Source organism: Chiloscyllium plagiosum, unplaced genomic scaffold (assembly GCF_037043375.1).
Source record: "Chiloscyllium plagiosum isolate Xiang-an unplaced genomic scaffold, Cpla_swu_hap1 HiC_scaffold_208, whole genome shotgun sequence".
Taxonomy (NCBI): Eukaryota; Metazoa; Chordata; class Chondrichthyes; order Orectolobiformes; family Hemiscylliidae; genus Chiloscyllium; species Chiloscyllium plagiosum.
The window spans coordinates 104,946-131,998 of NW_028270347.1; the positions used below are offsets into that span (position 1 = coordinate 104,946).

General features: G+C 53.5%; 1 protein-coding gene across 1 annotated transcript in view; it reads left to right on the forward strand.

The window, feature by feature from the left end:
• LOC148133790 (tubulin polymerization-promoting protein family member 3-like) overlaps positions 1 to 25,248 on the forward strand; it is a 116,028-nt gene extending 90,780 nt beyond the window's left edge. Inside the window, exons 2-3 of the mRNA XM_087985747.1 lie at positions 22,881 to 23,034; positions 24,976 to 25,248. Of these exons, the coding sequence (XP_087841873.1) occupies positions 22,881 to 23,034; positions 24,976 to 25,170 (349 nt within the window). The 3' untranslated portion in view covers positions 25,171 to 25,248. The remainder of the gene's footprint in view (positions 1 to 22,880; positions 23,035 to 24,975) is intronic.
• Positions 25,249 to 27,053: the final 1,805 nt, after the last annotated feature.

Below are 27,053 nucleotides of genomic sequence, written 5' to 3' on the forward strand. Positions count from 1 at the left end.
TATCTGTACACTGACTGGTGTCTCGCAGTCTACCCCTCTCTCAGGGAGATATCTGTACACTGACTGGTGTCTCTCAGTCCCCTCCCTCTCCCTCACAGAGATATCTGTACACTGACTGGTGTCTCTCAGTCCCCTCTCTCTCTCTCAGGGAGATATCTGTACACTGACTGGTGTCTCTCAGTCCCCTCTCTCTCTCAGGGAGATATCTGTGCACTGACTGGTGTCTCTCAGTCCCCCCTCTCTCTCTCTGGGAGATATCTGTACACTGACTGGTGTCTCTCAGTCCCCCCTCTCTCTCTCTCAGGGAGATATCTGTAAACTGACTGGTGTCTCTCAGTTCCCTCTCCCTCACTCAGGGAGATATCTGTACACTGACTGGTGTCTCTCAGTCCCCTCTCTCTCTCTCTCTCACAGGGAGATATCTGTACACTGACTGGTGTCTCTCAGTTCACCCTCTCTCAGGGAGATATCTGTACACTGACTGGTGTCTCTCAGTCCCCTCTCTCTCTCTCTCAGGGAGATATCTGTACACTGACTGGTGTCTCTCAGTCCCCTCTCCCTCAGGGAGATATCTGTACACTGACTGGTGTCTCTCCCTCCCCTCTCTCTCTCTCTCAAGGAGGTAGCTGTGCACTGACTGGTGTCTCTCTGTCCACTCTCTCTCTCAGGGTGATATCTGTACACTGACTGGTGTCTCTCAGTCCCCTCTCTCTCCCTCACAGAGATATCTGTACACTGACTGGTGTCTCTCCGTCCCCTCTCTCTCCCTCAGGGAGATATCTGTACACTGACTGGTGTCTCTCAGTCCCCTCTCTCTCCCTCAGGGAGATATCTGTACACTGACTGGTGTCTCTCAGTCCCCCCTCTCTCAGGGAGATATCTGTACACTGACTGGTGTCTCTCAGTCCCCTCTCTCTCTCTCTCAGGGAGATATCTGTACACTGACTGGTGTCTCTCAGTCCCCTCTCCCTCACTCAGGGAGATATCTGTACACTGACTGGTGTCTCTCAGTCCCCTCTCTCTCTCTCAGGGAGATACCTGTACACTGACTGGTGTCTCTCAGTCCCCTCTCCCTCACTCAGGGAGATATCTGTACACTGACTGGTGACTCTCAGTCCCCTCTCTCTCTCTCTCTCTCTCTCCCAGGGAGATATCTGTACACTGACTGGTGTCTCTCAGTCCCCTCTCCCTCTCAGGGAGATATCTGTACACTGACTGGTGTCTCTCAGTCCCCTCTCCCTCTCAGGGAGATATCTGTACACTGATTGGTGTCTCTCAGTCCCCTCTCTCTCCCTCAGGGAGATATCTGTACACTGACTGGTGCCTCTCAGTCCCAACTCTCCCTCTCAGGGAGATATCTGTACACTGACTGGTGTCTCTCAGTCCCCTCTCTCTCTCAGGGAGATATCTGTGCACTGACTGGTGTCTCTCAGTCCACCCTCTCTCTCTCAGGGAGATATCTGTACACTGACTAGTGTCTCTCAGTCCCCCCTCTCTCTCTCAGGGAGATATCTGTACACTGACTGGTGTCTCTCAGTTCACCCTCTCTCAGGGAGATATCTGTACACTGACTGGTGTCTCTCAGTCCCCTCTCTCTCTCTCTAAGGGAGATATCTGTATACTGACTGGTGTCTCTCAGTCCCCTCTCTCTCACTCAGGGATATATCTGTACACTGACTCGTGTCTCTCAGTCCCCTCTCTCTCTCAGGGAGATATCTGTACACTGACTGGTGTCTCTCAGTCCCCTCTCTCTCTCAGGGTGATATCTGTACACTGACTGGTGTCTCTCAGTCCCCTCTCTCTCCCTCAGGGAGCTATCTGTACACTGACTGGTGTCTCTCAGACCCCCCTCTCTCTCTCAGGGAGATATCTGTACACTGACTAGTGTCTCTGAGTCCCCTCTATCTCTCAGGGAGATATCTGTACACGGACTGGTGTCTCTCAGTCCCGTCTCCCTCAGGGAGATATCTGTACACTGACTGGTGTCTCTCAGTCCCCTCTCTCTCTCTCTCTCTCTCTCAGGGAGATATCTGTACACTGACTGGTGTCTCTCAGTCCCCTCTCTCTCAGGGAGATATCTGTACACTGACTGGTGTCTCTCAGTCCCCTCTCCCTCTCAGGGAGATATCTGTACACTGACTGGTGTCTCTCAGTCCCCTCTCCCTCACTCAGGGAGATATCTGTACACTGACTGGTGTCTCTCAGTCCCCTCTCTCTCCCTCAGGGAGATATCTGTACACTGACTGGTGCCTCTCAGTCCCAACTCTCCCTCTCAGGGAGATATCTGTACACTGACTGGTGTCTCTCAGTCCACTCTCTCTCTCAGGTTGATATCTGTACACAGACTGGTGTCCCTCAGTCCCCTCTCTCTCCCTCAGGGAGATATCTGTACACTGACTGGTGTCTCTCAGTCCCAACTCTCTCTCTCAGGGAGATATCTGTACACTGACTGGTGTCTATCAGTCCCCTCTCTCTCAGGGAGATATCTGTACACTGACTGGTGTTTCTCAGTCCCCTCTCTCTCCCTCAGGGAGATATCTGTACACTGACTGGTTTTTCTCAGTCCCCTCTCTCTCTCTCTCAGGGAGATATCTGTACACGGACTGGTGTGTCTCAGTCCCCTCTCCCTCAGGGAGATATCTGTACACTGACTGGTGTCTCTCAGTCCCCTCTCTCTCTCTCAGGGAGATATCTGTACACTGACTGGTGTCTCTCAGTCCCCTCTCTCTCAGGGAGATATCTGTACACTGACTGGTGTCTCTCAGTCCCCTCTCTCCCTCAGGGAGATATCTGTACACTGACTGGTGTCTCTCAGTCCTCTCTCTCTCTGTCAGGGAGATATCTGTACACTGACTGGTGTCTCTCAGTCCCCTCTCTCTCCCTCACAGAGATATCTGTACACTGACTGGTGTCTCTCCGTCCCCTCTCTCTCCCTCAGGGAGATATCTGTACACTGACTGGTGTCTCTCAGTCCCCTCTCTCTCCCTCAGGGAGATATCTGTACACTGACTGGTGTCTCTCAGTCCCCCCTCTCTCAGGGAGATATCTGTACACTGACTGGTGTCTCTCAGTCCCCTCTCTCTCTCTCTCAGGGAGATATCTGTACACTGACTGGTGTCTCTCAGTCCCCTCTCCCTCACTCAGGGAGATATCTGTACACTGACTGGTGACTCTCAGTCCCCTCTCTCTCTCTCTCTCTCTCTCTCTCCCAGGGAGATATCTGTACACTGACTGGTGTCTCTCAGTCCCCTCTCCCTCTCAGGGAGATATCTGTACACTGACTGGTGTCTCTCAGTCCCCTCTCCCTCACTCAGGGAGATATCTGTACACTGATTGGTGTCTCTCAGTCCCCTCTCTCTCCCTCAGGGAGATATCTGTACACTGACTGGTGCCTCTCAGTCCCAACTCTCCCTCTCAGGGAGATATCTGTACACTGACTGGTGTCTCTCAGTCCCCTCTCTCTCTCAGGGAGATATCTGTGCACTGACTGGTGTCTCTCAGTCCACCCTCTCTCTCTCAGGGAGATATCTGTACACTGACTAGTGTCTCTCAGTCCCCCCTCTCTCTCTCAGGGAGATATCTGTACACTGACTGGTGTCTCTCAGTTCACCCTCTCTCAGGGAGATATCTGTACACTGACTGGTGTCTCTCAGTCCCCTCTCTCTCTCTCTAAGGGAGATATCTGTATACTGACTGGTGTCTCTCAGTCCCCTCTCTCTCACTCAGGGATATATCTGTACACTGACTGGTGTCTCTCAGTCCCCTCTCTCTCAGGGAGATATCTGTACACTGACTCGTGTCTCTCAGTCCCCTCTCTCTCTCAGGGAGATATCTGTACACTGACTGGTGTCTCTCAGTCCCCTCTCTCTCTCAGGGTGATATCTGTACACTGACTGGTGTCTCTCAGTCCCCTCTCTCTCCCTCAGGGAGCTATCTGTACACTGACTGGTGTCTCTCAGACCCCCCTCTCTCTCTCAGGGAGATATCTGTACACTGACTAGTGTCTCTGAGTCCCCTCTATCTCTCAGGGAGATATCTGTACACGGACTGGTGTCTCTCAGTCCCGTCTCCCTCAGGGAGATATCTGTACACTGACTGGTGTCTCTCAGTCCCCTCTCTCTCTCTCTCTCTCTCTCAGGGAGATATCTGTACACTGACTGGTGTCTCTCAGTCCCCTCTCTCTCAGGGAGATATCTGTACACTGACTGGTGTCTCTCAGTCCCCTCTCCCTCTCAGGGAGATATCTGTACACTGACTGGTGTCTCTCAGTCCCCTCTCCCTCACTCAGGGAGATATCTGTACACTGACTGGTGTCTCTCAGTCCCCTCTCTCTCCCTCAGGGAGATATCTGTACACTGACTGGTGCCTCTCAGTCCCAACTCTCCCTCTCAGGGAGATATCTGTACACTGACTGGTGTCTCTCAGTCCACTCTCTCTCTCAGGTTGATATCTGTACACAGACTGGTGTCCCTCAGTCCCCTCTCTCTCCCTCAGGGAGATATCTGTACACTGACTGGTGTCTCTCAGTCCCAACTCTCTCTCTCAGGGAGATATCTGTACACTGACTGGTGTCTATCAGTCCCCTCTCTCTCAGGGAGATATCTGTACACTGACTGGTGTTTCTCAGTCCCCTCTCTCTCCCTCAGGGAGATATCTGTACACTGACTGGTTTTTCTCAGTCCCCTCTCTCTCTCTCTCAGGGAGATATCTGTACACGGACTGGTGTGTCTCAGTCCCCTCTCCCTCAGGGAGATATCTGTACACTGACTGGTGTCTCTCAGTCCCCTCTCTCTCTCTCAGGGAGATATCTGTACACTGACTGGTGTCTCTCAGTCCCCTCTCTCTCAGGGAGATATCTGTACACTGACTGGTGTCTCTCAGTCCTCTCTCTCTCTGTCAGGGAGATATCTGTACACTGACTGGTGTCTCTCAGTCCACTCTCTCTCTCAGGGTGATATCTGTACACAGACTGGTGTCTCTCAGTCCCCTCTCTCTCAGGGAGATATCTGTACACTGACTGGTGTCTCTCAGTCCCCTCTCTCCCTCAGGGAGATATCTGTACACTGACTGGTGTCTCTCAGTCCTCTCTCTCTCTGTCAGGGAGATATCTGTACACTGACTGGTGTCTCTCAGTCCACTCTCTCTCTCAGGGTGATATCTGTACACAGACTGGTGTCTCTCAGTCCCCTCTCTCTCCCTCAGGGAGATATCTGTACACTGACTGGTGTCTCTCAGTCCCAACTCTCTCTCTCAGCGAGATATCTGTACACTGACTGGTGTCTCTCAGTCCCCTCTCTCTCAGGGAGATATCTGTACACTGACTGGTGTTTCTCAGTCCCCTCTCTCTCCCTCAGGGAGATATCTGTACACTGACTGGTGTTTCTCAGTCCCCTCTCTCTCTCTCTCAGGGAGATATCTGTACACTGACTGGTTTCTCTCAGTCCCCTCTCTCTCCCTCAGGGAGATATCTGTACACTGACTGGTGCCTCTCAGTCCCAACTCTCTCTCTCAGGGAGATATCTGTACACTGACTGGTGTCTCTCAGTCCCCTCTCTCTCTCTCAGGGAGATATCTGTACACTGACTGGTGTCTCTCAGTCCCCTCTCTCTCTCTCAGGGAGATATCTGTACACTGACTGGTGTCTCTCAGTCCCCTCTCTCTCTCTGGGAGATATCTGTACACTGAATGGTGTCTCTCAGTCCCCCCTCTCTCTCTCAGGGAGATATCTGTACACTGACTGGTGTCTCTCAGTCCCCCCTCTCTCAGGGAGATATCTGTACACTGACTGGTGTCTCTCAGTCCCCTCTCTCTCTCTCTCAGGGAGATATCTGTACACTGACTGGTGTCTCTCAGTCCCCTCTCCCTCACTCAGGGAGATATCTGTACACTGACTGGTGTCTCTCAGTCCCCTCTCTCTCTCTCTCTCACAGGGAGATATCTGTACACAGACTGGTGTCTCTCAGTCCCCTCTCCCTCTCAGGGAGATATCTGTACACTGACTGGTGTCTCTCAGTCCCCTCTCCCTCACTCAGGGAGATATCTGTACACTGACTGGTGTCTCTCAGTCCCCTCTCTCTCTCTCTAAGGGAGATATCTGTATACTGACTGGTGTCTCTCAGTCCCCTCTCTCTCTATCAGGGAGATATCTGTACACTGACTAGTGTCTCTCAGTCCCCTCTCTCTCCCTCTGGGAGATATCTGTACACTGACTGGTGTCTCTCAGTCCCCTCTCTCTCTCAGGGTGATATCTGAACACTGACTGGTGTCTCTCAGTCCCCTCTTTCTCCCTCAGGGAGCTATCTGTACACTGACTGGTGTCTCTCAGACCCCCCTCTCTCTCTCAGGGAGATATCTGTACACTGACTGGTGTCTCTGAGTCCCCTCTATCTCTCAGGGAGATATCTGTACACGGACTGTTGTCTCTCAGTCCCCTCACCCTCAGGGAGATATCTGTACACTGACTGGTGTCTCTCAGTCCCCTCTCTCTCCCTCAGGGAGATATCTGTACACTGACTGGTGTCTCTCAGTCCCCTCTCTCTCTCAGGGTGATATCTGTACACTGACTGGTGTCTCTCAGTCCCCTCTCTCTCCCTCAGGGAGCTATCTGTACACTGACTGGTGTCTCTCAGACCCCGCTCTCTCTCTCAGGGAGATATCTGTACACTGACTGGTGTCTATCAGTCCCCTCTATCTCTCAGGGAGATATCTGTACACGGACTGGTGTCTCTCAGTCCCCTCTCCCTCAGGGAGATATCTGTACACTGACTGGTGTCTCTCAGTCCCCTCTCTCTCTCTCTCAGGGTGATATCTGTACACTGACTGGTGTCTCTCAGTCCCCTCTCTCTCCCTCAGGGAGATATCTGTACACTGACTGGTGTCTCTCAGTCCCTTCTCTCTCTCCCTCAGGGAGATATCTGTACACTGACTGGTGTCTCTCAGTCCCTTCTCTCTCTCCCTCAGGGAGATATCTGTACACTGACTGGTGCCTCTCAGTCCCAACTCTCTCTCTCAGGGAGATATCTGTACACTGACTGGTGTCTCTCAGTCCCCTATCTCTCCCTCAGGGAGATATCTGTACACTGACTGGTGTCTCTCAGTCCCTTCTCTCTCTCCCTCAGGGAGATATCTGTACACTGACTGGTGCCTCTCAGTCCCAACTCTCTCTCTCAGGGAGCTATCTGTACACTGACTGGTGTCTCTCAGTCCCCTCTCTCTCTCTCAGGGAGATATCTGTACACTGACTGGTGTCTCTCAGTCCCCCCTCTCTCTCTCAGGGAGATATCTGTACACTGACTGGTGTCTCTCAGTCCCCCCTCTCTCAGGGAGATAGCTGTACACTGACTGGTGTCTCTCAGTCCCCTCTCTCTCTCTCTCAGGGAGATATCTGTTCACTGACTGGTGTCTCTCAGTCCCCTCTCTCTCAGGGAGATATCTGTACACTGACTGGTGTCTCTCAGTCCCCTCTCCCTCTCAGGGAGATATCTGTACACTGACTGGTGTCTCTCAGTCCCCTCTCCCTCACTCAGGCAGATATCTGTACACTGACTCGTGTCTCTCAGTCCCCTCTCTCTCCCTCAGGGAGATATCTGTACACTGACTGGTGCCTCTCAGTCCCAACTCTCCCTCTCAGGGAGATATCTGTACACTGACTGGTGTCTCTCAGTCCCCTCTCTCTCTCTCAGGGAGATATCTGTGCACTGACTGGTGTCTCTCAGTCCCCCCTCTCTCTCTCAGGGAGATATCTGTACACTGACTGGTGTCTCTCAGTCCCCCCTCTCTCTCTCTCAGGGAGATATCTGTACACTGACTGGTGTCTCTCAGTTCACCCTCTCTCAGGGAGATATCTGTACACTGACTGGTGTCTCTCAGTCCCCTCTCTCTCTCTCTAAGGGAGATATCTGTATACTGACTGGTGTCTCACAGTCCCCTCTCTCTCTCTCAGGGATATATCTGTACACTGACTGGTGTCTCTCAGTCCCCTCTCTCTCTCAGGGAGATATCTGTACACTGACTGGTGTCTCTCAGTCCCCTCTCTCTCTCAGGGTGATATCTGTACACTGACTGGTGTCTCTCAGTCCCCTCTCTCTCCCTCAGGGAGCTATCTGTACACTGACTGGTGTCTCTCAGACCCCCCTCTCTCTCTCAGGGAGATATCTGTACACTGACTAGTGTCTCTGAGTCCCCTCTATCTCTCAGGGAGATATCTGTACACGGACTGGTGTCTCTCAGTCCCCTCTCCCTCAGGGAGATATCTGTACACTGACTGGTGTCTCTCAGTCCCCTCTCTCTCTCTCTCTCTCTCCCAGGGAGATATCTGTACACTGACTGGTGTCTCTCAGTCCCCTCTCCCTCTCAGGGAGATATCTGTACACTGACTGGTGTCTCTCAGTCCCCTCTCCCTCACTCAGGGAGATATCTGTACACTGACTGGTGTCTCTCAGTCCCCTCTCTCTCCCTCAGGGAGATATCTGTACACTGACTGGTGCCTCTCAGTCCCAACTCTCCCTCTCAGGGAGATATCTGTACACTGACTGGTGTCTCTCAGTCCACTCTCTCTCTCAGGGTGATATCTGTACACAGACTGGTGTCCCTCAGTCCCCTCTCTCTCCCTCAGGGAGATATCTGTACACTGACTGGTGTCTCTCAGTCCCAACTCTCTCTCTCAGGGAGATATCTGTACACTGACTGGTGTCTCTCAGTCCCCTCTCTCTCAGGGAGATATCTGTACACTGACTGGTGTTTCTCAGTCCCCTCTCTCTCCCTCAGGGAGATATCTGTACACTGACTGGTGTCTCTCAGTCCCCTCTCTCTCTCTCTCAGGGAGATATCTGTACACTGACTGGTGTCTCTCAGTCCACTCTCTCTCTCAGGGTGATATCTGTACACAGACTGGTGTCTCTCAGTCCCCTCTCTCTCCCTCAGGGAGATATCTGTACACTGACTGGTGTCTCTCAGTCCCCTATCTCTCCCTCAGGGAGATATCTGTACACTGACTGGTGTCTCTCAGTCCCTTCTCTCTCTCCCTCAGGGAGATATCTGTACACTGACTGGTGCCTCTCAGTCCCAACTCTCTCTCTCAGGGAGATATCTGTACACTGACTGGTGTCTCTCAGTCCCCTCTCTCTCTCTCAGGGAGATATCTGTACACTGACTGGTGTCTCTCAGTCCCCCCTCTCTCTCTCAGGGAGATATCTGTACACTGACTGGTGTCTCTCAGTCCCCCCTCTCTCAGGGAGATAGCTGTACACTGACTGGTGTCTCTCAGTCCCCTCTCTCTCTCTCTCAGGGAGATATCTGTTCACTGACTGGTGTCTCTCAGTCCCCTCTCTCTCAGGGAGATATCTGTACACTGACTGGTGTCTCTCAGTCCCCTCTCCCTCTCAGGGAGATATCTGTACACTGACTGGTGTCTCTCAGTCCCCTCTCCCTCACTCAGGCAGATATCTGTACACTGACTGGTGTCTCTCAGTCCCCTCTCTCTCCCTCAGGGAGGTATCTGTACACTGACTGGTGCCTCTCAGTCCCAACTCTCCCTCTCAGGGAGATATCTGTACACTGACTGGTGTCTCTCAGTCCCCTCTCTCTCTCTCAGGGAGATATCTGTGCACTGACTGGTGTCTCTCAGTCCCCCCTCTCTCTCTCAGGGAGATATCTGTACACTGACTGGTGTCTCTCAGTCCCCCCTCTCTCTCTCTCAGGGAGATATCTGTACACTGACTGGTGTCTCTCAGTTCACCCTCTCTCAGGGAGATATCTGTACACTGACTGGTGTCTCTCAGTCCCCTCTCTCTCTCTCTAAGGGAGATATCTGTATACTGACTGGTGTCTCACAGTCCCCTCTCTCTCTCTCAGGGATATATCTGTACACTGACTCGTGTCTCTCAGTCCCCTCTCTCTCTCAGGGAGATATCTGTACACTGACTGGTGTCTCTCAGTCCCCTCTCTCTCTCAGGGTGATATCTGTACACTGACTGGTGTCTCTCAGTCCCCTCTCTCTCCCTCAGGGAGCTATCTGTACACTGACTGGTGTCTCTCAGACCCCCCTCTCTCTCTCAGGGAGATATCTGTACACTGACTAGTGTCTCTGAGTCCCCTCTATCTCTCAGGGAGATATCTGTACACGGACTGGTGTCTCTCAGTCCCCTCTCCCTCAGGGAGATATCTGTACACTGACTGGTGTCTCTCAGTCCCCTCTCTCTCTCTCTCTCTCTCTCCCAGGGAGATATCTGTACACTGACTGGTGTCTCTCAGTCCCCTCTCCCTCTCAGGGAGATATCTGTACACTGACTGGTGTCTCTCAGTCCCCTCTCCCTCACTCAGGGAGATATCTGTACACTGACTGGTGTCTCTCAGTCCCCTCTCTCTCCCTCAGGGAGATATCTGTACACTGACTGGTGCCTCTCAGTCCCAACTCTCCCTCTCAGGGAGATATCTGTACACTGACTGGTGTCTCTCAGTCCACTCTCTCTCTCAGGGTGATATCTGTACACAGACTGGTGTCCCTCAGTCCCCTCTCTCTCCCTCAGGGAGATATCTGTACACTGACTGGTGTCTCTCAGTCCCAACTCTCTCTCTCAGGGAGATATCTGTACACTGACTGGTGTCTCTCAGTCCCCTCTCTCTCAGGGAGATATCTGTACACTGACTGGTGTTTCTCAGTCCCCTCTCTCTCCCTCAGGGAGATATCTGTACACTGACTGGTTTTTCTCAGTCCCCTCTCTCTCTCTCTCAGGGAGATATCTGTACACGGACTGGTGTGTCTCAGTCCCCTCTCCCTCAGGGAGATATCTGTACACTGACTGGTGTCTCTCAGTCCCCTCTCTCTCTCTCTCAGGGAGATATCTGTACACGGACTGGTGTCTCTCAGTCCCCTCTCTCTCTCTCTGTCAGGGAGATATCTGTACACTGACTGGTGTCTCTCAGTCCACTCTCTCTCTCAGGGTGATATCTGTACACAGACTGGTGTCTCTCAGTCCCCTCTCTCTCCCTCAGGGAGATATCTGTACACTGACTGGTGTCTCTCAGTCCCAACTCTCTCGCTCAGCGAGATATCTGTACACTGACTGGTGTCTCTCAGTCCCCTCTCTCTCAGGGAGATATCTGTACACTGACTGGTGTTTCTCAGTCCCCTCTCTCTCCCTCAGGGAGATATCTGTACACTGACTGGTGTTTCTCAGTCCCCCCTCTCTCTCTCTCAGGGAGATATCTGTACACTGTCTGGTTTCTCTCAGTCCCCTCTCTCTCCCTCAGGGAGATATCTGTACACTGACTGGTGCCTCTCAGTCCCAACTCTCTCTCTCAGGGAGATATCTGTACACTGACTGGTGTCTCTCAGTCCCCTCTCTCGCTCTCAGGGAGATATCTGTACACTGACTGGTGTCTCTCAGTCCCCCCCCTCTCTCTCAGGGAGATATCTGTACACTGACTGGTGTCACTCAGTCCCCTCTCTCTCTCTCAGGGAGATATCTGTACACTGACTGGTGTCTCTCAGTCCCCTCTCTCTCTCTGGGAGATATCTGTACACTGACTGGTGTCTCTCAGTCCCCCCTCTCTCTCTCAGGGAGATATCTGTACACTGACTGGTGTCTCTCAGTCCCCCCTCTCTCAGGGAGATATCTGTACACTGACTGGTGTCTCTCAGTCCCCTCTCTCTCTCTCTCAGGGAGATATCTGTAAACTGACTGGTGTCTCTCAGTTCCCTCTCCCTCACTCAGGGAGATATCTGTACACTGACTGGTGTCTCTCAGTCCCCTCTCTCTCTCTCTCTCACAGGGAGATATCTGTACACAGACTGGTGTCTCTCAGTCCCCTCTCCCTCTCAGGGAGATATCTGTACACTGACTGGTGTCTCTCAGTCCCCTCTCTCTCTCTCAGGGAGATATCTGTACACTGACTGGTGTCTCTCAGTCCCCTCTCTCTCTCTCAGGGAGATATCTGTACACTGACTGGTGTCTCTCAGTCTCCTCTCCCTCAGGGAGATATCTGTACACTGACTGGTGTCTCTCAGTCCCCTCTCTCTCTCTGAGGGAGATATCTGTACACTGACTGGTGTCTCTCAGTCCCCTCCCTCTCTCTCTCTCAGGGAGATATCTGTACACTGACTGGGGTCTCTCAGTCCCCCCTCTCTCTCTCAGGGAGATATCTGTACACTGACTGGTGTCTCTCAGTCCCCACTCTCTCTCTCAGGGAGATATCTGTACACTGACTGGTGTCTCTCAGTCGCCTCTCTCTCTCAGGTAGATATCTGTACACTGACTGGTGTCTCTCAGTCCTCTCTCTCTCTCAGGGAGATATCTGTACACTGACTGGTGTCTCTCAGTCCCCTCTCTCTCAGGGAGATATCTGTACACTGACTGGTGTCTCTCAGTCCTCTCTCCCTCCCTCAGGGAGATATCTGTACACTGACTGGTGTCTCTCAGTCCCCTCTCTCTCTCCCTCAGGGAGATATCTGTACACTGACTGGGGTCTCTCAGTCCCCTCTCTCTCTCTCAGGGAGATATCTGTACACTGACTGGTGTCTCTCAGTCCCCTCTCTCTCTCTCGCTCAGGGAGATATCTGTACACTGACTGGGGTCTCTCAGTCCCCCCTCTCTCCCTCAGGGAGATATCTGTACACTGACTGGTGTCTCTCAGTCCCCACTCTCTCTCTCTCAGGGAGATATCTGTACACTGACTGGTGTCTCTCAGTCCCCTCTCTCTCAGGGAGATATCTGTACACTGACTGGTGTCTCTGAGTCCCCTCTCTCTCTCTCCCTCAGGGCGATATCTGTACACTGACTGGTGTCTCTCAGTCCCCTCTCTCTCTCTCTCAGGGAGATATCTGTACACTGACTGGTGTCTCTCAGTCCCCTCTCTCTCAGGGAGATATCTGTACACTGACTGGTGTCTCTCAGTCCCCTCTCTCAGGGAGATATCTGTACACTGACTGGAGTCTCGCAGTCCCCTCTCTCTCCCTCAGGGAGATATCTGTACACTGACTGGTGTCTCTCAGTCCCCTCTCTCAGGGAGATATCTGTACACTGACTGGTGTCTCTCAGTCCCCTCTCTCTCTCTCAGGGAGATATCTGTACACTGACTGGTGTCTCTCAGTCCTCTCTCTCTCAGGGAGATATCTGTACACGGACTGGTGTCTCTCAGTCCCCTCTATCTCTCTCAGGGAGATATCTGTACACTGACTGGTGTCTCTCAGTCCCCTCTCCCTCAGGGAGATATCTGTACACTGACTGGTGTCTCTCAGTCCCCTCTCTCTCAGGGAGATATCTGTACACTGACTGGAGTCTCTCAGTCCCCCCTCTCTCTCTCAGGGAGATATCTGTACACTGACTGGTGTCTCTCAGTCCCCTCTCTCTCTCTCAGGGAGATATCTGTACACTGACTGGTGTTTCTCAGTCCCCTCTCTCTCTCAGGGAGATATCTGTACACTAACTGGTGTCTCTCAGTCGCCTCTCTCTCTCAGGGAGATATCTGTACACTGACTGGTGTCTCTCAGTCCCCTCTCTCTCTCTCAGGGAGATATCTGTACACTGACTGGTGTCTCTCAGTCCCCTCTCTCTCTCAGGGAGATATCTGTACACTGACTGGTGTCTCTCAGTCCCCTCTCTCTCTCAGGGAGATATCTGTACACTGACTGGTGTCTCTCAGTCCCCTCTCTCTCCCTCAGGGTGATACCTGTACAATGACTGGTGTCTCTCAGTCCCCTCTCTCTCTCAGGGAGATATCTGTACACTGACTGGTGTCTCTGAGTCCCCTCTATCTCTCAGGGAGATATCTGTACACTGACTAGTGTCTCTGAGTCCCCTCTATCTCTCAGGGAGATATCTGTACACTGACTGGTGTCTCTCAGTCCCCTCTCTCTCAGGGAGATATCTGTACACTGACTGGTGTCTCTCAGTCCCCTCTCTCTCAGGGAGATATCTGTACACTGACTGGTGTCTCTCAGTCCCCTCTCCCTCAGGGAGATATCTGTACACTGACTGGTGTCTCTCAGTCCCCTCTCTCTCCCTCAGGGAGATATCTGTACACTGACTGGTGTCTCTCAGTCCCCTCTCTCTCTCAGGGTGATATCTGTACACTGACTGGTGTCTCTCAGTCCCCTCTCTCTCCCTCAGGGAGCTATCTGTACACTGACTGGTGTCTCTCAGACCCCCCTCTCTCTCTCAGGGAGATATCTGTACACTGACTGGTGTCTCTCAGTCCCCTCTATCTCTCAGGGAGATATCTGTACACGGACTGGTGTCTCTCAGTCCCCTCTCCCTCAGGGAGATATCTGTACACTGACTGGTGTCTCTCAGTCCCCTCTCACTCTCTCTCAGGGAGATATCTGTACACTGACTGGTGTCTCTCAGTCCACTCTCTCTCTCAGGGTGATATCTGTACACAGACTGGTGTCTCTCAGTCCCCTCTCTCTCCCTCAGGGAGATATCTGTACACTGACTGGTGTCTCTCAGTCCCCTCTCTCTCCCTCAGGGAGATATCTGTACACTGACTGGTGTCTCTCAGTCCCCTCTCTCTCCCTCAGGGAGATATCTGTACACTGACTGGTGCCTCTCAGTCCCAACTCTCTCTCTCAGGGAGATATCTGTACACTGACTGGTGTCTCTCAGTCCCCTCTCTCTCTCTCAGGGAGATATCTGTACACTGACTGGTGTCTCTCAGTCCCCCCTCTCTCTCTCAGGGAGATATCTGTACAATGACTGGTGTCTCTCAGTCCCCTCTCTCTCTCTCTCAGGGAGATATCTGTACACTGACTGGTGTCTCTCAGTCCCCTCTCCCTCACTCAGGGAGATATCTGTACACTGACTGGTGTCTCTCAGTCCCCTCTCTCTCTCTCTCTCAGGGAGATATCTGTACACTGACTGGTGTCTCTCAGTCCCCTCTCTCTCAGGGAGATATCTGTACACTGACTGGTGTCTCTCAGTCCCCTCTCTCTCTCTCTCAGGGAGATATCTGTACACTGACTGGTGTCTCTCAGTCCCCTCTCCCTCACTCAGGGAGATATCTGTACACTGACTGGTGTCTCTCAGTCCCCTCTCTCTCTCTCTCTCAGGGAGATATCTGTACACTGACTGGTGTCTCTCAGTCCCCTCTCTCTCAGGGAGATATCTGCACACTGACTGGTGTCTCTCAGTCCCCTCTCTCTCTCTCTCAGGGAGATATCTGTACACTGACTGGTGTCTCTCAGTCCCCTCTCCCTCACTCAGGGAGATATCTGTACACTGACTGGTGTCTCTCAGTCCCCTCTCTCTCTCTCTCTCAGGGAGATATCTGTACACTGACTGGTGTCTCTCAGTCCCCTCTCCCTCTCAGGGAGATATCTGTACACTGACTGGTGTCTCTCAGTCCCCTCTCCCTCACTCAGGGAGATATCTGTACACTGACTGGTGTCTCTCAGTCCCCTCTCTCTCTCAGGGAGATATCTGTACACTGACTGGTGTCTCTCAGTCCCCTCTCTCTCTCTCAGGGAGATATCTGTACACTGACTGGTGTCTCTCAGTCCCCTCTCTCTCTCAGGGAGATATCTGTACACTGACTGGTGTCTCTCAGTCCCCTCTCTCTCTCTCAGGGAGATATCTGTACACTGACTGGTGTCTTTCAGTCCCCTCTCTCTCTCAGGGAGATATCTGTACACTGACTGGTGTCTCTCAGTCCGCTCTCTCTCAGGGAGATATCTGAACACAGACTGGTGTCTCTCAGTCCCCTCTCTCTCAGGGAGATATCTGTACACTGACTGGTGTCTCTCAGTCCCCTCTCTCTCTCTCAGGGAGATATCTGTACACTGACTGGTGTCTCTCAGTCCCCTCTCTCCCTCAGGGAGCTATCTGTACACTGACTGGTGTCTCTCAGTCCCCTCTCTCTCCCTCAGGGAGATATCTGTACACTGACTGGTGTCTCTCAGTCCCCTCTCTCTCCCTCAGGGAGATATCTGTACACTGACTGGTGTCTCTCAGTCCCCTCTCTCTCCCTCAGGGAGATATCTGTACACTGACTGGTGCCTCTCAGTCCCCTCTCTCTCCCTCAGGGAGATATCTGTACACTGACTGGTGCCTCTCAGTCCCCTCTCTCTCTCTCAGGGAGATATCTGTACACTGACTGGTGTCTCTCAGTCCCCTCTCTCTCTCTCTCAGGGAGATATCTGTACACTGACTGGTGTCTCTCAGTCCCCTCTCCCTCACTCAGGGAGATATCTGTACACTGACTGGTGTCTCTCAGTCCCCTCTCTCTCTCTCAGGGAGATATCTGTACACTGACTGGTGTCTCTCAGTCCCCTCTCCCTCTCAGGGAGATATCTGTACACTGACTGGTGTCTCTCAGTCCCCTCTCCCTCACTCAGGGAGATATCTGTACACTGACTGGTGTCTCTCAGTCCCCTCTCTCTCTCAGGGAGATATCTGTACACTGACTGGTGTCTCTCAGTCCCCTCTCTCTCTCTCAGGGAGATATCTGTACACTGACTGGTGTCTCTCAGTCCCCTCTCTCTCAGGGAGATATCTGTACACTGACTGGTGTCTCTCAGTCCCCTCTCTCTCCCTCAGGGAGATATCTGTACACTGACTGGTGTCTCTCAGTCTCCCCTCTCCCTCAGGGGGATATCTATACACTGACTGGTGTCTCTCAGTCTCCCCTCTCCCTCAGGGGGATATCTGTACACTGACTGGTGTCTCTTAGTCCCCTCTCTCTCAGGGAGATATCTGTACATTGACTGGTGTCTCTCAGTCCCCTCTCTCTCTCTCAGGGAGATATCTGTACACTGACTGTTGTCTCTCAGTCCCCCCTCTCTCCCTCAGGGAGATATCTGTACACTGACTGGTGTCTCTCAGTCCCCTCTCTCTCAGGGAGATATCTGTACACTGACTGGTGTCTCTCAGTATCCTCTCTCTCCCTCAGGGAGATATCTGTACACTGACTGGTGTCTCTCAGTCTCCCCTCTCCCTCAGGGGGATATCTATACACTGACTGGTGTCTCTCAGTCCCCCCTCTCTCTCAGGGAGATATCTGTACACTGACTTGTGTCTCTCAGTCCCCTCTCTCTCAGGGAGATATCTGTACACTGACTGGTGTCTCTCAGTCCTCTCTCCCTCCCTCAGGGAGATATCTGTACACTGACTGGTGTCTCTCAGTCCCCTCTCTCTCTCTCTCTCAGGGAGATATCTATACACTGACTGGTGTCTCTCAGACCCCCCTCTCTCTCTCAGGGAGATATCTGTACACTGACTGGTGTCTCTCAGTCCCCTCTATCTCTCAGGGAGATATCTGTCCACGGACTGGTGTCTCTCAGTCCCCTCTCCCTCAGGGAGATATCTGTACACTGACTGGTGTCTCTCAGTCCCCTCTCTCTCTCTCTCAGGGAGATATCTGTACACTGACTGGTGTCTCTCAGTCCACTCTCTCTCTCAGGGTGATATCTGTACACAGACTGGTGTCTCTCAGTCCCCTCTCTCTCCCTCAGGGAGATATCTGTACACTGACTGGTGTCTCTCAGTCCCCTCTCTCTCCCTCAGGGAGATATCTGTACACTGACTGGTGTCTCTCAGTCCCCTCTCTCTCCCTCAGGGAGATATCTGTACACTGACTGGTGCCTCTCAGTCCCCCCTCTCTCTCTCAGGGAGATATCTGTACACTGACTGGTGTCTCTCAGTCCCCTCTCTCTCTCTCAGGGAGATATCTGTACACTGACTGGTGTCTCTCAGTCCCCCCTCTCTCTCTCAGGGAGATATCTGTACACTGACTGGTGTCTCTCAGTCCCCCCTCTCTCAGGGAGATATCTGTACACTGACTGGTGTCTCTCAGTCCCCTCTCTCTCTCTCTCAGGGAGATATCTGTACACTGACTGGTGTCTCTCAGTCCCCTCTCCCTCACTCAGGGAGATATCTGTACACTGACTGGTGTCTCTCAGTCCCCTCTCTCTCTCTCAGGGAGATATCTGTACACTGACTGGTGTCTCTCAGTCCCCTCTCCCTCTCAGGGAGATATCTGTACACTGACTGGTGTCTCTCAGTCCCCTCTCCCTCACTCAGGGAGATATCTGTACACTGACTGGTGTCTCTCAGTCCCCTCTCTCTCTCAGGGAGATATCTGTACACTGACTGGTGTCTCTCAGTCCCCTCTCTCTCTCTTAGGGAGATATCTGTACACTGACTGGTGTCTCTCAGTCCCCTCTCTCTCTCAGGGAGATATCTGTACACTGACTGGTGTCTCTCAGTCCCCTCTCTCTCTCTCAGGGAGATATCTGTACACTGACTGGTGTCTCTCAGTCCCCTCTCTCTCTCAGGGAGATATCTGTACACTGACTGGTGTCTCTCAGTCCGCTCTCTCTCAGGGAGATATCTGAACACAGACTGGTGTCTCTCAGTCCCCTCTCTCTCAGGGAGATATCTGTACACTGACTGGTGTCTCTCAGTCCCCTCTCTCTCTCTCAGGGAGATATCTGTACACTGACTGGTGTCTCTCAGTCCCCTCTCTCCCTCAGGGAGCTATCTGTACACTGACTGGTGTCTCTCAGTCCCCTCTCTCTCCCTCAGGGAGATATCTGTGCACTGACTGGTGTCTCTCAGTCCCCACTCTCCCTCGGAGACATCTGTACACTGACTGGTGTCTCTCAGTCCCCTCTCTCTCTCAGGGAGATATCTGTAGACTGACTGGTGTCTCTCAGTCTCCCCTCTCCCTCAGGGGGATATCTGTACACTGACTGGTGTCTCTTAGTCCCCTCTCTCTCAGGGAGATATCTGTACATTGACTGGTGTCTCTCAGTCCCCCCCCTCTCTCTCAGGGAGATATCTGTACACTGACTGTTGTCTCTCAGTCCCCCCTCTCTCCCTCAGGGAGATATCTGTACACTGACTGGTGTCTCTCAGTCCCCTCTCTCTCAGGGAGATATCTGTACACTGACTGGTGTCTCTCAGTCCCCCCTCTCTCTCAGGGAGATATCTATACACTGACTGGTGTCTCTCAGTCCCCTCTCTCTCTCAGGGAGATATCTGTACACTGACTTGTGTCTCTCAGTCCCCTCTCTCTCAGGGAGATATCTGTACACTGACTGGTGTCTCTCAGTCCTCTCTCCCTCCCTCAGGGACATATCTGTACACTGACTGGTGTCTCTCAGTCCCCTCTCTCTCTCTCTCTCAGGGAGATATCTATACACTGACTGGTGTCTCTCAGTCCCCTCTCTCTCCCTCAGGGAGATATCTGTACACAGACTGGTGTCTCTCAGTCCCCTCTCTCTCTCTCAGGGTGATATCTGTACACTGACTGGTGTCTCTCAGTCCCCTCTCTCTCCCTCAGGGAGATATCTGTACACTGACTGGTGTCTCTCAGTCCCCTCTCTCTCTCAGGGAGATATCTGTACACTGACTGGTGTCTCTCAGTCCCCTCTCTCTCTCTCAGGGAGATATCTGTACACTGACTGGTGTCTCTCAGTCCCCTCTCTCTCTCTCAGGGAGATATCTGTACACTGACTGGTGTCTCTCAGTCTCCTCTCCCTCAGGGAGATATCTGTACACTGACTGGTGTCTCTCAGTCCCCTCTCTCTCTCTGAGGGAGATATCTGTACACTGACTGGTGTCTCTCAGTCCCCTCCCTCTCTCTCTCTCAGGGAGGTATCTGTACACTGACTGGGGTCTCTCAGTCCCCCCTCACTCTCTCAGGGAGATATCTGTACACTGACTGGTGTCTCTCAGTCCCCACTCTCTCTCTCTCAGGGAGATATCTGTACACTGACTGGTGTCTCTCAGTCGCCTCTCTCTCAGGTAGATATCTGTACACTGACTGGTGTCTCTCAGTCCTCTCTCTCTCTCAGGGAGATATCTGTACACTGACTGGTGTCTCTCAGTCCCCTCTCAGGGAGATATCTGTACACTGACTGGTGTCTCTCAGTCCTCTCTCCCTCCCTCAGGGAGATATCTGTACACTGACTGGTGTCTCTCAGTCCCCTCTCTCTCTCTCTCAGGGAGATATCTGTACACTGACTGGGGTCTCTCAGTCCCCTCTCTCTCTCTCAGGGAGATATCTGTAAACTGACTGGTGTCTCTCAGTCCCCTCTCCCTCCCTCAGGGAGATATCTGTACACTGACTGGTGTCTCTCAGTCCCCTCTCTCTCTCTCGCTCAGGGAGATATCTGTACACTGACTGGGGTCTCTCAGTCCCCCCTCTCTCCCTCAGGGAGATATCTGTACACTGACTGGTGTCTCTCAGTCCCCACTCTCTCTCTCTCTCAGGGAGATATCTGTACACTGACTGGTGTCTCTCAGTCCCCTCTCTCTCAGGGAAATATCTGTACACTGACTGGTGTCTCTGAGTCCCCTCTCTCTCCCTCCCTCAGGGCGATATCTGTACACTGACTGGTGTCTCTCAGTCCCCTCTTTCTCAGGGAGATATCTGTACACTGACTGGTGTCTCTCAGTCCCCTCTCTCTCTCTCGCTCAGGGAGATATCTGTACACTGACTGGGGTCTCTCAGTCCCGCCTCTCTCCCTCAGGGAGATATCTGTACACTGACTGGTGTCTCTCAGTCCCCACTCTCTCTCTCTCAGGGAGATATCTGTACACTGACTGGTGTCTCTCAGTCCCCTCTCTCTCAGGGAAATATCTGTACACTGACTGGTGTCTCTGAGTCCCCTCTCTCTCTCTCCCTCAGGGCGATATCTGTACACTGACTGGTGTCTCTCAGTCCCCTCTTTCTCAGGGAGATATCTGTACACTGACTGGTGTCTCTCAGTCCCCTCTCTCTCTCTCCCTCAGGGGGTTATCTGTACACTAACTGGTGTCTCTCAGTCCCCTCTCTCTCAGGGAGATATCTGTACACTGACTGGTGTCTCTCAGTCCCCTCTCTCAGGGAGATATCTGTACACTGACTGGTGTCTCTCAGTCCCCTCTCTCTCTCAGGGAGATATCTGTACACTGACTGGTGTCTCTCAGTCCCCTCTCTCTCCCTCAGGGTGATACCTGTACAATGACTGGTGTCTCTCAGTCCCCTCTCTCTCTCAGGGAGATATCTGTACACTGACTGGTGTCTCTCAGTCCCCTCTCTCTCTCTCAGGGAGATATCTGTACACTGACTGGTGTGTCTCAGTCCCCTCTCTCTCTCAGGGAGATATCTGTACACTATCTGGTGTCTCTCAGTCCCCTCTCTCTCTCAGGGAGATATCTGTACACTGTCTGGTGTCTCTCAGTCCCCTCTCTCAGGGAGATATCTGTACACTGACTGGTGTTTCTCAGTCCCCTCTCTCTCAGGGAGATATCTGTACAGTGACTGGTGTCTCTCAGTCCCCTCTCTCTCTCAGGGAGATATCTGTACACTGACTGGTGTCTCTCAGTCCCCTCTCTCTCAGGGAGATATCTGTACACTGACTGGTGTCTCTCAGTCCCCTCTCTCTCAGGGAGATATCTGTACACTGATTGGTGTCTCTCAGTCCCCTCTCTCTCAGGGAGATACCTGTACACTGACTGGTGTCTCTCAGTCCCCACTCTCTCTCTCAGGGAGATATCTGTACACTGACTGGTGTCTCTCAGTCCCCTCTCTCTCAGGGAGATATCTGTACACTGACTGGTGTCTCTCAGTCCCCACTCTCTCTCTCAGGGTGATATCTGTACACTGACTGGTGTCTCTCAGTCCCCTCTCTCTCAGGGAGATATCTGTACACTGACTGGTGTCTCTCAGTCCCCCCTCTCTCCCTCAGGGAGATATCTGTACACTGACTGGTGTCTCTCAGTCCCCTCTCTCTCAGGGAGATATCTGTACACTGACTGGTGTCTCTCAGTCCCCTCTCTCTCAGGGAGATACCTGTACACTGACTGGTGTCTCTCAGTCCCCACTCTCTCTCTCAGGGAGATATCTGTACACTGACTGGTGTCTCTCAGTCCCCTCTCTCTCAGGGAGATATCTGTACACTGACTGGTGTCTCTCAGTCCCCTCTCTCTCAGGGAGATATCTGTACACTGACTGGTGTCTCTCAGTCCCCACTCTCTCTCTCAGGGTGATATCTGTACACTGACTGGTGTCTCTCAGTCCCCTCTCTCTCTCTCTCTCAGGGAGATATCTGTACACTGACTGGTGTCTCTCAGTCCCCTCTCTCTCTCTCAGGGAGATATCTGTACACTGACTGGTGTCTCTCAGTCCCCTCTCTCTCAGGGAGATATCTGTACACTGACTGGTGTCTCTCAGTCTCCTCTCTCTCAGGGAGATATCTGTACGCTGACTGGTGTCTCTCAGTCCCCTCTCTCTCTCTCAGGGAGATATCTGTACACTGACTGGTGTCTCTCAGTCCCCTCTCTCTCAGGGAGATACCTGTACACTGACTGGTGTCTCTCAGTCCCCCCTCTCTCTCTCAGGGAGATATCTGTACACTGAATGGTGTCTCTCAGTCCCCTCTCTCTCTCTCAGGGAGATATCTGTACACTGACTGGTGTCTCTCAGTCCCCCCTCTCTCCCTCAGGGAGATATCTGTACACTGACTGGTGTCTCTCAGTCCCCTCTCTCCCTCAGGGAGATATCTGTACACTGACTGGTGTCTCTCAGTCCCCTCTCTCTCTCTCAGGGAGATATCTGTACACTGACTGGTGTCTCTCAGTCCCCTCTCTCTCTCTCAGGGAGATATCTGTACACTGACTGGTGTCTCTCAGTCCCCTCTCTCTCTCTCAGGGAGATATCTGTACACTGACTGGTGTCTCTCAGTCCCCTCTCTCTCAGGGAGATATCTGTACACTGACTGGTGTCTCTCAGTCCCCTCTCTCTCTCTCAGGGAGATATCTGTACACTGACTGGTGTCTCTCAGTCCCCCCTCTCTCCCTCAGGGAGATATCTGTACACTGACTGGTGTCTCTCAGTCCCCTCTCTCTCTCTCAGGGAGATATCTGTACACTGACTGGTGTCTCCTCCTGTCCCCTCAGAGCCAAGGCGTCCCGTGTCATTACCTTCGACGAGTTCTGCCAGGCGCTGAGGGAGCTGTCACCGAAACGGTTCAAGGAGCTGGGCGAGGAGGAATCGGTCGACGCCGTCCACGCTCTGATCGCTGGCAAGGAGCCTGCCCTGGTGGGCGTTACTGTGAGTGCCCCGCCCTATCTCGCACGGGCACCATCCCCTTTTGGCTGGGCCATTTCAAGATGGCGGCTTCCCCCCTTCCCCCCCGCCCCTCCATCTTGGTTGCGCTGCGAGGGCGGTGGGGTACGGGTGGGGTTGGATGGTGTCGGTGCGGGATGAAGAGGTGAGGGGGGGAAAACCCCCTTCCCTTGACCCCCCCATGCGCGACGCCCTCTTGTGGCTGGTTAGGGAGGGAGGGAAGGAATGTCTCGGGAGGCCATTTTGGCGAGGGGGGAAGGACCCAATCAACCGCGGTCCGACCCCCGGTTTGGGGGGTGGTGGGAGCGCGATGTGTGTCCTCACGGGCTGCGGGGGCGAGATGTGAGGAGGAAGGTGAGGGGCACGGGCGGGGTGAGGCCCTCTCAATGATGAGGGAGACGAGAGACGGACGGGACAGGCAAACGCTAGGACAGCCAAAGACCAACCGAGAGGGAGGTGTGTTTTTGAAGAGGTAACGAAGAGGATTGATGAGGGCAGTGCAGTAGATGTGATCTATGTGGATTTCAGTTAGACCTTCGACAAGGTTCCCCATGGGAGACTGGTTAGCAAGGTTAGATATGGAAATGTGTTGCTGGAAAAGCGCAGCAGGTCAGGCAGCATCTAGGGAACAGGAGAATCGACGTTTCGGGCATTAGTCCTTCTTCGGGCTAATGCCCGAAACGTCGATTCTCCTGTTCCCTAGATGCTGCCTGACCTGCTGCGCTTTTCCAGCAACACATTTCCATCTCTGATCTCCAGCATCTGCAGACCTCACTTTCTCCTAGCAAGGTTAGATCTCATGGAATACAGGGAGAACTAGCCATTTGGATACAGAACTGGCTCAAAGGTAGAAGACAGAGGGTGGTGGTGGAGGGTTGTTTTTCAGACTGGAGGCCTGTGACCAGTGGAGTGCCACAAGGATCGGTGCTGGGCCCTCTACTTTTCATCGTTTACATAAATGATTTGGATGCAAGTATAACAGGTACAGTTAGTAAGTTTGCAGATGACCCCAAAATCGGAGGGTGTAGTGGGCAGTGAAGAGGGTTACCTCAGATTACACCAGGATCTGGACCAGACGGGCCAATGGGCTGAGAAGTGGCAGATGGAGTTTAATTCCGATAAATGTGAGGTGCTGTATTTTGGGAAAGCGAACCTTAGCAGGACTTATACACTTCATGGTAAGGTCCTGGGGAGTGTTGCTGAACAAAGAGACCTTGGAGTGCAGGTTCATAGCTCCTTGAAAGTGGAGTCGCAGGTAGATAGGATAGTGAAGAAGGCATTTGGTATGCTTTCCTTTATTGGTCAGAGTATTGAGTACAGGAGTTGGGAGGTCAGGTTGCGGCTGTACAGGACGTTGGTTAGGGCCACTGTTGGAATATCGCGTGCAATTCTGGTCTCCTTCCTATCGGAAAGATGTTGTGAAAGGGTTCAGGAAAGATTTACAAGGATGTTGGAGGGTTTGAGCTACAGGGAGAGGCTGGACAGGCTGGGGCTGTTTTCCCCGGAGCGTCGGAGGCTGAGGGGTGACCTGGTTTATAAAACCATGAGGGGGCGTGGATAGGGGTAAATAGGCAAGGTCTTTTCCCCCCTGGGGTGGGGAGAGTCCAGAACTAGAGGGGCGTAGGTTTAAGGTGAGAGGGGGAAAGGGAGCTGAGGGGTAACTTTCTCACCCAGAGGGTGGTACGTGTGTGGAATGAGCTGCCAGAGGAAGGGGTGGGGGCTGGTACAATGACAGCATTGAAAAGGTGGATGGGGACAGGGATGGGAAGGGATTGGAGGGACATTGGGCCGAGGGCTGGCGAACGGGGACTCTCGGTCTCCCCACCTCCTCCTCCCCCTGCCCAATCGAACCCCACCCCGCCCATCCCCACCCAAGGCTAACCTCGGCGCCTCTCTCTCTCTCTCTCTCCACGTCCTCCCTCCCAGAAAGCGGCCAGGCGAGGTGCGGTCGATCGCCTGATGGACCCCTCCAAGTTCACCGGCTCCCACAAGGAGCGCTTCGACGAGGAGGGCAAAGGTCGAGGCAAGGCCGGCCGCGAGAACCTGGTCGAGCACACGGGCTTCGTGGCAGCCTACAAGGGCCAGGGCACCTACGACCAGAAGGTCAGAGGCACCAAGTGAGGACCCGCGGATTCCGCTCCGTCTCCCCCCACCCCACAGCCCGCCCCCCCTCCTCCCTTCCCCCCAAACCCCGCCCCCCCCCCCCCCCCAATCCCCCAGCCCGGCCGAACAAAACGAGGGTCAGAAAGCGTTTCTGGATCGGAATCCCGTCGCCATCTTTTCGATCCCCCCCCCCGTTTCCCCCTCCTGCCTCAGTCCCCGAATTAACCGCAGCCCTTCTTTATAGCTTCCACTCCCCCCCCCCCCCACCTCCCGATCCCAAGGTCCGGTTCGATTCCCCTCCCAGACCAACACCCCCCCCCACTTCCGGCCCACCTCCAGACTCCCCACCCAAGGATTGGGACCGTCCTCAGAGAAACCTGGGCCCTCCCCGGCTCTCTGTCGTCGCCTCTCCCACACTCCCCCCACCCCCGAGCCATGTGCGGGCAGTGCACCCTCCCCAGGGAAGGCGGAGAGGCAAGGGCTGGTCAACCATCAATCCCATCATTCCCTGGGCGCAAAAGGATCACAGCAGCAGACATCAGGACCACGGTCTCCATCTGGGACCAAGGGACGGTGTAGAGGGAGCTTTACTCTGTATCTAACCCCCGTGCTGTCCCTGTCCCTGGGATGGGGGGGACAGTGTAGAGGGAGCTTGCCCCTGTATCTAACCCCGTGCTGTCCCTGTCCCTGGGATGGGGGGACAGTGTAGAGGGAGCTTTACTCTGTATCTAACCCCCGTGCTGTCCCTGTCCCTGGGATGGGGGGACAGTGTAGAGGGAGCTTTACTCTGTATCTAACCCCGTGCTGTCCCTGAGATGGGGGGACAGTGTAGAGGGAGCTTTACTATGTATCTAATCCCGTGCTGTATTGTCCCTGGGATGGGGGAAACAGTGTAGAGGGAACTTTACTCTGTATCTAACCCCGTGCTGTCCCTGTCCCAGGGATGGGGGGACAGTGTAGAGGGAGCTTTACTCTGTATCTAACCCCGTGCTGTCCCTTTCCCTGGGATGGGGGGAGAATGTAGAGGGAACTTTACTCTGTATCTAACCCTGTGCTGTCCCTGTCCCTGTCCCTGGGATGTGGGGGGACAGTGTATCTTACCCCGTGCTGTCCCTGGGATGGGGGACAGTGTAGAGGGAGCTTTACTCTGTATCTAACCCCGTGCTGTCCCTGTCCCTGGGATGGGGGGACAGTGTAGAGGGAGCTTTACTCTGTATCTAACCCCGTGCTGTCCCTGTCCCTGGGATGGGGGGGGACAGTGTAGAGGGAGCTTTACTCTGTATCTAACCCCGTGCTGTCCCTGTCCCTGGGAGTGTCTGACTGGGGGGAGCTGGGACTGTTCAGAGGGAGCTTTACTCTGCCTCTCACCCCAAAATTGACCAAACGACGCTAAGCAGGCTGGCCTTGACATTCCTCACCCCGACTCCCTCGGCCTTGCCATCGGTGCCCGTGGGGAATGACCATGTGGGCACACAGGGACCACCATTCCCCCACCCTCTCGCCGGGGGTCCCCTTCCCAGTTCCACCTCTCCCACCAGTCTCCAATCCGTTGGAAAACCGACCTCTCCGGACGGAGCCACTTCGGGAGTTGTGGGCGTGCGGGCCCTGAGCGTCGGTTCGGAAGAGAGTGGAGGTGTCGAAAGCCTGAGGCCTACGTCAGAGCGGACAATCTGGAGCCTCGAGAGAGAGAGAGAGAGCGAGAGAGAAAGGGGACATGCAAACAAATTGATAACTGATGTGAATCCGAGCGGGAGAGAAGTGCTGGGCCTGGAGGTGGGCGGGGGGGGGGCAGTGGTTGAATTTCAGCCTCTCGGAGGGTCCGTGGAATTCTCCGGAAAGCAGCAGCTCAGGGGATATCGTCGAGGCCCCATTTCAGCGGAGCCTGCGTCACCAAGGAGATG